Here is a 12,392-nt window from a genome sequence, read left to right as displayed (position 1 = left end):
TCTACAACCATGGGACCCTGTTTGAAGATCGACAACTGCTGGGGAGAGATGGGATTCACCTCACGAGGCGGGGCACGTGTGTCTTTGCCAACAGGTTGGCCAACCTGGTAAGGAGGGCTTTAAACTAGGAAAGATGGGGGAAGGGGAGAGTTATAGTGCCAGGGTAGCTAACAAAAGACAGCTCAAGTCGGGATGCCTCCAGCAGGTGCATGCAGCCAGGGAAGTGTGCATGGGATGTGGCTATGGAGGACCCTCTTTTACCCCTCCTGGGAAACCTGCATGCTTGATCACCTCCCTGAAATGCCTGTACACCAATGCACGCAGCATGGGGAAGAAACAGGAAGAACTAGAGATCTGTGTGCGGTCGCAGGGCCATGATCTCATTGCCATTACAGAGACATGGTGGGATAGCTTGCATGACTGGAGTGCTGTCATGGATGGCTACATGCTTTTTAGGAAAGACAGGCCAGGGAAGCGAGGTGGTGGAGTTGCTCTTTTTGTGAGAGAGCAACTGGAATGTATTGAGCTGTGCCTAGGGGTGGATGGAGAGTGAGTCGAGAGCTTATGGGTAAGGCTTAAAGGGCAGGCTAGCATGGGTGACACTGTTGTGGGTGTTTACTACAGGCCACCTGATCAGGAAGAAGAAGTCGATGAGGCCTTCTACAGACAGCTGGAAGTAGCCTCACGATCCCAGGCCCTGGTTCTCATGGGGGACTTCAACCACCCTGATATCTGCTGGAAAGACAACACATCTAGGCTCAAACAGTCCTGGAGGTTCCTGCAGAGCATTGGTGACAACTTCTTGACACAGGTGGTGGAGGAGCCAACAAGGAGAGGTGTGCTGCTGGACCTCGTACTAACAAACAAAGAAGGACTGGTGGAAGATGTGAAGGTCGGGGGCTGCCTTGGCTGCAGTGACCATGAGATGGTGGAGTTCAGGATCCTGCGAGGAGGAGGCAGGACAAGAAGTAGGATCGCAACCCTGGACTTCAGGAGAGCAAACTTTGGCCTCTTCAGGGACCTACTTGGAGGACTCCCATGGGTTCGGGCCCTAGAAGGAAGGGGCGTTCAAGAGAGCTGGTTAATATTCAAACATCACCTCTTCCAGGCTCAAAAGCGGTGCATCCCTATGCGTAGGAAGTCAAGCAAAGGAGGCAGGAGACCTGCATGGATGAGCAAGGAGCTCCTGGCAAAACTCAACCAGAAGAAGGAAGTATACAGAAAGTGGAAAGGGGGACAGGCCACTTGGGAGGAATATAGGAACGTTGTCAGAGTATGCAGGGATGCGACGAGGAAGGCTAAGGCCCGTTTGGAATTAAATCTGGCGAGAGATGTCAAGGACAGCAAGAAGGGCTTCTTCAAATACATCGGTAGCAAGAGGAAGACTAGGGAAAATGTGGGCCCTTTGCTGAATGGGGTGGGTGCCCTGGTGACGAAGGATGCAGAGAAGGCAGAGTTACTGAATGCCTTCTTTGCTTCAGTCTTTACTGCTCAGGCCAGCCCTCAGGAACCCCAGATCCTGGAGGCAAGAGAGAAAGTCTGGAGAAAGGAAGACTTTCCCTTGGTGGAGGAGGAGTGGGTTAGAGATCATTTAAGCAAACTTGACACCCACAAATCCATGGGCCCTGATGGGATGCACTCACGAGTGCTGAGGGAGCTGGTGGACATTATTGCTAAGCCACTCTCCATCATCTTTGAAAGGTCATGGAGGACAGGAGAGGTGCCTGAGGACTGGAAGAAAGCCAATGTCACCCCAGTCTTCAAAAAGGGCAAGAAGGAGGACCCAGGGAACTGCAGGCAGTCAGCCTCACTTGCATCCCTGGAAAGGTGATGGAGCAGCTCATGCTGGAGGCCATCTCCAAGCATGTGGAGGACAAGAAGGTGATCAGGAGTAGTCAGCATGGCTTCACCAAGGGGAAATCATGCCTAACCAATCTGATAGCCTTCTATGATGGAATGACTGGCTGGGTAGATGAGGGGAGAGCAGTGGATGTTGTCTACCTAGACTTCAGCAAGGCTTTTGACACTGTCTCCCATAGCATCCTCATAGACAAGCTCAGGAAGTGTGGGCTAGGTGAGTGGACAGTGAGGTGGATTGAGAACTGGCTGAATGGCAGAGCTCAGAGGGTTGTGATCAGTGGCACAGAGTCTAGTTGGAGGCCTGTAGCTAGCGGTGTCCCCCAGGGGTCAGTACTGAGTCCAGTCTTGTTCAACTTCTTCATCAATGACCTGCATAAAGGCACAGAGTGCACCCTCAGCAAGTTTGCTGACGATACAAAACTGGGAGGAGTGGCGGATACACCAGAGGGCTGTGCTGCCATTCAGAGAGACTTGGACAGGCTGGAGAGGTGGGCGGAGGGGAACCTCCTGAAGTTCAACAAAGGCAAGTGCAGGGTCCTGCACCTGGGGAGGAATAACCCCAGTCACCAGTACAGGTTGGGGGTTGACCTGCTGGAAAGCAGCTCTGCTGAGAAGGACCTGGGAGTGCTGGTGGACACCAAGTTAAGCATGAGGCAGCAATGGGCCCTTGTGGCCAAGAAGGCCAATGGTATCCTGGGGTGTATCAGGAAGAGTGTTGCCAGCAGGTCGAGGGAGGTGATCCTCCCCCTCTACTCAGCCCTGGTGAGGCCACATCTGGACTGGTGTGTCTAGTTCAGGGCTCCCCAGTACAAGAGGGATGTGGCACTACTGGAGCAAGTCCAGCGAAGGGCCACAAAGATGATGAGGGGACTGGAGCATCTCTCTTATGAGGAAAGGCTGAGAGAGCTGGGCCTGTTTAGCCTAGAGAAGAGAAGGCTGAGAGGAGATCTTATCAATGTGTACAAGTATCTGAAGGGAGGGTGTCGAGAGGATGGGACCAGACTCTTTTCAGTGGTGCCGAGCGACAGGACACGAGGCAATGGGCACAAACTGAAACACAGAAACTTCCATCTGAACATGAGGAAAAACTTTTTCACTGTGAGGGTGACAGAGCACTGGAACAGGTTGCCCCGAGAGGTGGTGGAGTCTCCTCCTCTGGATATATTCAAAACGCGCCTGGATGCAATCCTGTGCAATGTGCTCTAGGTGACCCTGCTTGAGCAGGGGGGTTGGACTAGATGATCTCCAGAGGTCCCTTCCAACCTCAGCGATTCTGTGATTCTGTGAATGTGCGTCTTCAGCCCAAGAGAGATGGTTCAGTGATCTGCATGAAGTAGATGTATTCAGGAGATATAGATTCCAAAACTGAGCAGCCTGTTGTCACCTGATCTGAGAAAGAGCAAGCTGAGTTCTAATATTTTCCTGTTCTAATATAGCTTTGGAACAACTCCTGTGTTTAGGATAGCTGGGAAGCAGGTGTGCCAGATGTGTAGTAATGTTTATGGGATTAAAGAAGTAGCTACTATGGCATGAAGAGGTAGTTTTGAAAATTTTAATTCTAGCTTCCTCTCTCAACAGTTGTCCGTTCATGACCATTCTCTTTCCATCCCTTAGTTCCTTTTCCAGAATATGCTTCCGTCTTGAACTTGCGTAGTGCTTGAAATATGCAGCCAGGTCCATGTCTTCCAGGGAGCAGAAAGCGAAGAGGGCCCCTATGCAGCTACAAGCTGCTTCTCCATAGATTGTTCTTTTGTGCTTATCACACAACAAACTGGGGGGCTGGAATCATACTGACACAGGGGAAACTCTCTTCCCAAGCTTGTAGGGTGCATTATCAAAAGATCATATGGAGTCCCTCTGTGAAAACAGTGACTTAGCAGAAGTCTGGTAGGGTGGCCTTTGCACTTGTGGAGTTGAGCTGTCTTAGTTTGTGTTAATGTTCTGAGAAACTCTCCTGTCAACTTCTTCGTGTAATCCCATTAGAAAAAAAAAATAAGTATTTTCTCCATTCATATGTATTTGAGCTATAAAGTATCATTAATGATCTGCCAATTATTTAAATAGTTTGTTCTAAAAAATAGATTTTACCATCATTACTTTTATAACTTACATATAATTCTCCTGTATAACCTTACCTGCATTATCTGTATAAGGAACATCTCCATTGGTTGTTGAAGCTACCATCAGCTTTTTTGCGTTACTAAGCCCACGGCTATTCAGAAAAACAGGCAAATGGACTATATTTCGCATGTAATCATGTCCATTTATGTTTGAATCACGTAGAACACTATTAAGATTTTGGTTAACAGCCTTTATAATAATGTGTGCACTTGTGGAGTTGAGCTGTCTTAGTTTGTGTTAATCATTTGGCCTCCCTTTATACTTGGGAACAGGAATAGGCAGCTGCAGAAAATTATTTATCTCACTTGAGCTGGTTTATAATTTAGGATGAAACTAAAGAGGAATATCATCATATTTCTGTCAGAAGGAAGCAAAAATGTTTGAAAGTTTTGTGCGGAAAGAAGACCTACTCTGTTGGATGGCAGCATGGACACAGTCTTTTGGGAAGAAAGTAATGGAATACAAATGATTTCTGGCCTACGTTCTCTCATGCAGATCTTAGAAACTTACTTTGGGCACTTACTTTCTCCTGTCACATTCATGGAGCATGGTACTGATGCCTTTACAGGAGTAGGCAACGCAAGAGCTTCAGGGCCACCCTCTCGCTGGCTGGGGTGAATGCAACTTCTGTTGTCAGTACTTTCAGAAGGAACATAACATTTTAGATCTAAGAAAGGCTTTGCAGTGGACTAGAATATTTCTGTGTTCATTTAGCAAAGTCCTCAAAGTCCACCTTTTTTTTTTTATTTACTTATTTCATTTTCAATTCACCTATTAAAAAAAAAATCCATTATTCATGCAGCTCAGGTATCAAGGAGGTGGGTAGCTATTTAGGGGACCTTTATCCACAGAAGAAAGTCTGTTATTTACTGTGCACATCCATTACAGGAAGCAGACCCTGTTGTCAGGAAATGCTGCTCATATTGCTTAACTTCTGGGCCTCCTGGGTGTCTGCTGGCCCACGTAGTGCCCCTGCAGCCCAGAGACACAGGCACGTAGTTTTGTGTGCGTTTCCTCCATTCAAGGCACATGAAATCAAGTGAGGGCTGTTGATCACTGCTGACAAAACGTGTGCTTTGTTTTGTAGTGTGGCAGTGAGGATATGTGATGCATGCCTTAGGGCATAAAATACAGTTTGACGTCTGCACAGAGCAGAGGAAGCAACACCCAGCACAGTCTTGTTTGTACCCCTTGCAAGGGGGAACTCTTGGAGTGACCTGTTCCTTCAATGGAAGAAGCAAATTCCTGAATGAACTGTCCCACCACTGCACCTGGACTTTTCCCTGGTGTGAATAAGGTGAACAGTCTGGAGGCCATGCCGTCAGAGCAAAGCAAGCACCTAAGATATTGGTGTAGAGGTAGCAGTGGACAAACAGTGAGGTTCTGTTATTTCTATGCTGTAACCAGAGGTGCAGCTCTCACACAGATAGTCAACTGTAGCTATCTACCCAGAAATATCAGAGCCATTAGTGCCAGAGTGACTTTGAGGGGGATTTTTCACAATAAGATGCCTAAGATAACTAAGTTAAAGCACTGCTTGTGATTCCAAAGTCTCTTCACTGAAGATGTCTTGGTGGGATTCTTTGCCAACTTAAAGGGGATAGGAGTCATCCAACTAACTACCTTCGAAATTTCCATGCTAGACATTTAAGACTAAACTCATCCATCTTGGTTTGCTGTACTTTTGGGAGGAAGTGATTTAAATAATAAAAGTCTCTGAGATAGAATGACAATCTCTTATTTTTATTTAAAACGAATAAACAAATTCTGGTTTTGATTCTCATTCCAAAACAACATATTTGTCTTGCAAATCATGAATGAAAATGAATCCATGAAAATTATAAAATGGCAATACCATGACAAGGATTAGAGAAAAGGAATTTTTTGTTTGCTTTTGTTTGGTGAAGGGGTTGGAGAGAACTTAAGGTCTAGATCTAATCCTTGGGGCTGCAGAGGACAGAACTCACTGATGTAAACTCCCTCACTTGCACAAATTATAACACATTGCCCAGTGTGTGGTTCAGTGCACCTGGCATTTCCTATGAAAAAGTTGAGCTTCCAATTCTATGCTCAGTATAGTTCCTCTGAAGTGCTATGGACAATTAGCATAAGAGGAGATGGTATAATCCTCTAGACTGCTGATTCTTCCCCATGATCAAAGGAGGGCAGGCAATGCCCTCAGCTTAGGGCATTTAAGTTACAAATGTTTATATGTGGACAAACTAATCCTACTGCGTGAATCTGTTCTATCAGATGAAGTATTGGCTCTAACAGTATTGTATCATAAGGACTGGGCATTTATTTTATTAAGCTTGATCTGAGAATAATTGCATTGTTACTCAACAATTAAATTACTGACCAATATTCTGGATTTAGTTGCAGCTTAAAAGAGAGCTGATGTTAGGTGGGTAATTTTGACTTTATTTTGTCTATGTTCTTGTCCTTACCAGGAGATTAATGGGGAGAAGTAAGTGCCACTTAGCAGAGAAATAAAGCCATTATTGTTCTCTTTTTCTGTTGTTCTACCTGTTTTCTGTCTCTTTCTAAAGGCAAAGAGGTTCAACAAAGTTCTGTCACCAAAATAAACAGGCAAACGAGATTGTGTGACAAGGAGAAGCTGCATCCAAACTGGAGGAAGGCGAACCGTCTTGAGAATTTGGTGTGCCAAGGAAGGAGGAACTCCTCAGCTTGCTGCTTTCTGTCTAAGTTTCCACTCTTAGAAAACACCATCACCAGGGTATTCACCAGGGTTTGTAAAGTGCTTTTAGACCATTTGAAAGGCTTCTCTATCTAAGGCTTAGGTTTTATCATGGTGATATGTTTCAGGAGAGAAACTGGTGTGATTTCATGAAACTCCACACTGCTAAGAAAGAAAGGTGTAATTTCAGCAAATGAATCCTAATCATTTGTTCCATCCCCCCTCTGTTTTCCTTCCACATACAAAATCTCTCCTCAGAAGGAAAAACATTTTCTGGAGATTATCACACTTCTCTTCAAGCCCACCTTGAGAGCCTTCTTCATCTGCTCGTTCCTCAGGCTGAAAATAAAGGGGCTCATCAGAGGAGTTATCATTGTGTTGAGCAGGGCCACCATTTTGTTATAGGAAGTGTGGTGACTTGAAGGCCGCATATACTGGAAGATGCAGCTACCATAGCCCAAGATGACAATGGTGAAGTGAGAGGAGCATGTAGAAAATGCCTTGTTCCTCGACGAAGCTGAGGGCAACCTAAGGATGGTGTTAATGATGTATAGGTAGGACATTGCTGTCATGACCAGTGAGCCAAGGAGGATGATGGAAAAGATCATGAAACCTATCAGCTCCACAATCTGTGTTTCTGCACAGGCCAACTTGATCAAAAGCACGCCGTCACAGAAGAAGTGGTCAATACGACTGGCATTGCAGAAGGGCAGCCTGGCAACTAGGACAGTGGGGACAGTGGCGCACACGAAGCCTGCAGTCCATGATCCCAACAGGAGCTGAACACAAAGCTGACTGTTCATGAGCATGGGGTACTGAAGAGGGTAGCATATGGCCACATAACGGTCGTAGGACATGACAGCCAGAAGGACAAACTCGATGATGCCAAAGAAGGAGTAAAAATAGAACTGAGTTAAGCAAGCTGGGTAGGAGATGGCTTTGTTGCCCATCAACAAGCTTGCTACTGTTTTGGGTATGATGCATGTAGTGATGAAGATCTCCAAAGAGGAGAGGTTGCAGAGGAAAAAGTACATAGGTCTGTGGAGGTCTCGGTCAGAAAGAATGAGGGCAATGATCAGCAGGTTTCCAACTAAGATCACCAGGTAGGAAGCCAGGAAAATGATTGCTATTAGGTACTCCTGATGGTGGAGGGAGGGGAAGCCCAAGAGAAGGAACTCTGTGACAGTCGTATGGTTCAACATATCTGCAACTGAGCTGCAGTGAGTAACAGAAGATGGTGAGCGGAGGAAAGAATTCCTCAGAAGGTTAGAGGGAATGGAGACAGGTAGAGAAATGTAGTGTAATGAAAGAGATGCATGTGGTTACTCACAAAAAGTCTGTAAGGAAAACAGAGAAGATAGGAGAGGCAAGGAGAAACAACATAGAGCAAGGAGACACCATTTCAAACAGTAACAACAAACAGTTTCTAGGTTAGAGTAGGAATCCACTATTAACAATATATAAGTTTTTGCATTTGAGCTCCTTACTCAAGTGTCCTTTTATAGCCAATGGAGAAAAAAATAGACATTTCTCAGTCATTCTTTCTCTAGTCTATCTTAAATCTGTATTTTCGGATGAGATAAAATGCATCCTGGAGAAAGATAAAACATCTCTTCAAAGTGACATTAACTTTTTGTTTGGGTAAGGAATGGAGAGAAAGCAGAAAGAGGATGGTGATAAAGGAGGAGGCCACTGGGAAATAAAGGTAATAGGAGGGACAAAGCCAAAAAGAGGGAAGACAAATATTCTATGATTAAAACTGTGGTCTTTCCCTCCAAGCTTGAACTATTCCCTATAGAGCAGAAATCTTTATAACCAGATTTTTCTTCAGTTGCAGCAATCTTTCTTGCTGAGAAATGGTTTTGATAAAACATGCTGGCCATCAGAAGGAAAAATAAAAAAGTAATACAAGTAATACAAAGGAGAGAGAAAGAAAAAAAAGAAAATCCTAGGAGATAAAAAGATAAGTAGGGGATTTCATCAGTTGGGGATAAAAAAAAATAAGCGCCCTATCTTGTAAAACAAATAAATAACAAACAGAAACCCAAAAGACTTTTTTTTTTTTTCTGTGAACACTGGAAAAAATGAAGCTTGGTTTGATGTGGAGTCGGTCCTGAATTCATTACCCGAGCTCTTGAAGATGTTGAATTCTCTATGCAGTCCTCTCAGGACAGTCTACCCCTATGTAGACCATTTCCTTTCCATCCTGCCGCTTTTGCTCACAGAACTTGTATAAGCCCAAAAGAGAGAACAGTACTACTCTGTGCTGCTTAGCTGGACCTGGCCAACAAGCTAAAGCAGAAGAAGGGGCAGAGACCCAGGCACATAGACGCAGACTGATCAGCAAGGTCTCATTGCCTGAGAAATATCACAGGCAAAGGGGGACAGTCACAGGCAGGCAGGCAGGCAGGCAGTCTAGGAACTCAACAACAACAACAATAAGAATCAAAGAAAAATGAGGTGAAATGCAGCAAAGCAGTTACTTACATTAATCTATGTGCAGGAAACACTGTCAAGGGGAAATAGAAGGCCAGCAGAATTTCTGCAGACCATCATCTCCTTCCCTCTCCTCCCACAACCTTGAGAGAACAATCTGGCATGTCTCATTTCAAGGTTCTTGCAGAGCCTCTTTGAGTCAGCTGCTAATGCCGTTTGTTCTGATGCACTGGGCTGCCAGACAGAAGTAAGCTCTGATTTTTTTTTTCCTTTCAAGTAAAACCACCCAAAGCCCTTTGGTATTCCCTGAAGAATCACGGTCCCCTGTGCTTTCCTGAGATGCTCCTCAGCAGAGTCGGTCTGAGAGGGTGACAGGACATTAATTAAAATGATAGCTGGTACCCAGGTGACCTAATCCCTGCAGAAATGTAGATCCATTTTGTGAGGCAGCCTAAGAGAGAGAAACAGCAAATCTTTAAAAGTGCTATCAAGAAATGTAATCTGTGAAAGCAGTTTCTGTGGAGCTACTGTCACACTCCCTGCCTTATCTTTCTAATGTTGGACATCGAAAGGATAGATTTTAAATGTTCAAGAGGTAGACACCTTAGGTTGCCTTAGGTTAGTCAGTGGAGTTTAGGACATGATTCAACTTTTCACAAAATGGATTTCTAAAGGAGAGGAGAGGAACAGATTCCTCCTCTCTAAGGGCAGAGGGAGGCTTGAGTGACAGACTGACATGTAGGCATCTTCATTGCAGACCTCTGGGAGCTCTTCAGGGGTGAGACATTGGTTCCTAAGGGCCACCTGACTATCTTCTACCCCTCCAAAAGGAAGTGTGAACCTGAGGGTTCAGAGTTATAACTGCCAACATAATGCAGACCTCTCTTACCATCTTAATGCATCTAGGTTAGGACTAGGCACCTCTGAATTGTTCACCTGAAGTTCAGTGAGAGCAATCTCATCCGTGGTGACACTGAGCAAGGCTTTCCCTTCCCCTGAGTACAGGCAGGCTCTTAGTCCACCTCCTTTGTACTCAGTGTGGACAGCCCCAGCAGAGCACAAGCCTCTGCCCATAGGCTTGTTACTGAACTCCAGTGTTCCCAGGGGACTATTTGACCCTGTTTCTCTTTAAGCTGGGCTCTAGATCTCTTCTTGTTTCAACCCATTTCTTCATTTTCCAATACATCCAGGGGGTGCAGAGGAGTGGCTGGAGTAGCCCAGTGTCCCCTCAATTTCCTCACCAGTCTTTCAGGAAGCATGTACCCATGTCATTGTGTTTCCAGCTGATGTATCACCTCGTGTAGGGTTGATGCACAGAGACATTTGGCCAGTCTTCCTGCATCTTGGGATCCATTTTGACCACAGCACTTTGCTTGCAAAGGGTTTGCGTGAAGGAATTCTGAAGAATGTGTGCTATGAGTAATTGTCCTTATGAAATATATCCACCTGTCTCTAGTGAGTGTGGTCATGTACACCAGTCAGGGTGGCATTTTATCCACACTCAGCATCCTTCTGTAACTGTAAGGTTGAAGAGAGAGCAGCTGTTCCTGGTGAGGGTCTCTGCTGGGCCAGTCTCCAACCACACCTGGAGCAATGCTCCAGATGTGACCCCAGTTGTGGGAGCATTTGGCACCACCACAGCCATCTCCTGGGGTCAGGGCTGGTGCTGCTGGGTGGTGGGAAGCACCAGCCACCGCAGCTAACAGCTCTGGGTGCACAGGGGTGCACACAAGTGATGCTGGGACCCCTCCTTCCCCATGGGACCAAACCAGGGGGACAAGGGGTCCAAAGGGCTCTGGGGAATGTGATGGGGAGACAGAAAGAGTGGAGGAGGCTTAGGAGAGCTTTTGGTAGACAGAAGTGGGTGAGGAGCAGGAGGAGGGCCCGTGACACCCAAGGAAGTGACCAAGAGGTGGAGCTCAGTACTGAACTAATCAGCTAGGGTTTTCTTCATTTTGTTCACTGCCTGTAAAGCAAGTGTGAAGCTTTCATCATTGAGGCAACTGCTGTCCTTGTGCTTCAAATGGTTCCTGCACCTCTTAGCTTTGAGCATGAATCGTCTTTCAACCAGAAGCTGGAAGCTTGACTTCCTGCTGCTCTGTGTACCTGGAGGCTGGCTCTAAGGTCTTCCAGGCCACGTGTCTCTGCAGCAGGGGCTGGGGCTTGACCCAGAGAAAGTCATGGCATCTCCCTGGTCCCCCTTGGGAGAAGGAAACTGCAGAGACACTGGCCTGCCAAGAGGACTTTGCTGTCCAACCAGAAGACCATTTCCTGGAGGAGGATAACCGTATCAGGAGCTTACAAAGCTCTGTCCCATGCCCTTGAGTTCAGGAGTGCACCCTCAGCAAGTTTGCTGATGATACAGCACTGGGAGGAGTGGCTGATACACCAGATGGTTGCCCTGCCATTCGGAGTGATCTTGACAGGCTGGAGAAAAGGGCAGAGAGAAACCTCAGGGAGTTCAGGAAAGGAAAATGCTAAGTCCTTGACCTGGGGAAGAATGACCCCATGCACCAGTACAGGCTGGGTGCCCCCCAGCTGGAGAGCAGCTCTGCAGAGAAGGACCTGGGGGTCCTGGTGAACACCAAGTTGACCGTGAGCCAGCAATGTGCCCTTGCAGCAAAAGCCAATGGTATCCTGGGCTACCTTAGGAAGAGCATTGCCAGCCGGTCGAGGGAGGTGATCCTCCCCCTCTACTCAGCACTGCTGAGACCACTTCTGGACTGGTGTGTCTAGTTCTGGGCTCCCCAGTACAGGAGACACGTGGACATATTGGAGCAAGTCCAGCAAAGGGCCACAAAGATGATTAAGGGACTGGAGCATGTCTCTCATGTGGAGAGTCTGCGAGACTTGGAATTGTTTAGCCTGGAGAAGAAAAGGCTCAGAAAAGGCTCGTATCAAGGTTTATAAGCATCTGACGGGAGGGACTAAAGAAGGTGGAGCCAGAATCTTCTCTGTGCTGCCCTTGGCAGGACGAGAGACCCTTGGAAGGAGGCGCTCCATTCCCAGAGGGTACACCTCTGAGATACTGTGGTCTGAAGGCAACCTGCGCTGCAGCAGAGACACCCTGCATGAGCCAAGAACTATGGTCCGAGAGCATTTGCTCCATGACACATTGCTCACCAAAGTGAGGCTGAACAGCCTGTAGCTCCCCGGGTTGTCCTTGTGGCCTTTTCTGAGGATGGGCACAACAGCCCTTTTTCAGCTCTTTGGGACCTCCCCTCATCTCCACAACCTTTCAGAAATGATAGAGAGCAGCCTTGCTAGGACAGCAGCC

At 46.6% G+C, this 12,392-nt stretch overlaps 1 protein-coding gene and 1 long non-coding RNA gene across 2 annotated transcripts in view; one reads left to right on the top strand and one right to left on the bottom strand.

Annotated features, from left to right (window-relative positions):
- Positions 1-12,392, top strand: part of LOC136996371 (uncharacterized) — a 179,523-nt gene that overhangs the window by 144,826 nt on the left and 22,305 nt on the right. The window lies entirely within an intron of this gene.
- Positions 6,997-7,881, bottom strand: LOC136996373 (olfactory receptor 6E1-like; the record flags this gene model as incomplete). The annotated part of the gene is made up of 1 exon (XM_067317297.1): positions 6,997-7,881. A coding segment is annotated over exon 1 (885 nt), but the record flags the coding sequence as incomplete, so codon positions are not given.

Source organism: Apteryx mantelli, unplaced genomic scaffold (assembly GCF_036417845.1).
Source record: "Apteryx mantelli isolate bAptMan1 unplaced genomic scaffold, bAptMan1.hap1 HAP1_SCAFFOLD_34, whole genome shotgun sequence".
In the NCBI taxonomy this organism is placed as follows: domain Eukaryota; kingdom Metazoa; phylum Chordata; class Aves; order Apterygiformes; family Apterygidae; genus Apteryx; species Apteryx mantelli.
The sequence above is the reverse complement of the archived record's forward strand: the minus strand, read 5'-3'. Positions and strand labels throughout refer to the sequence as shown.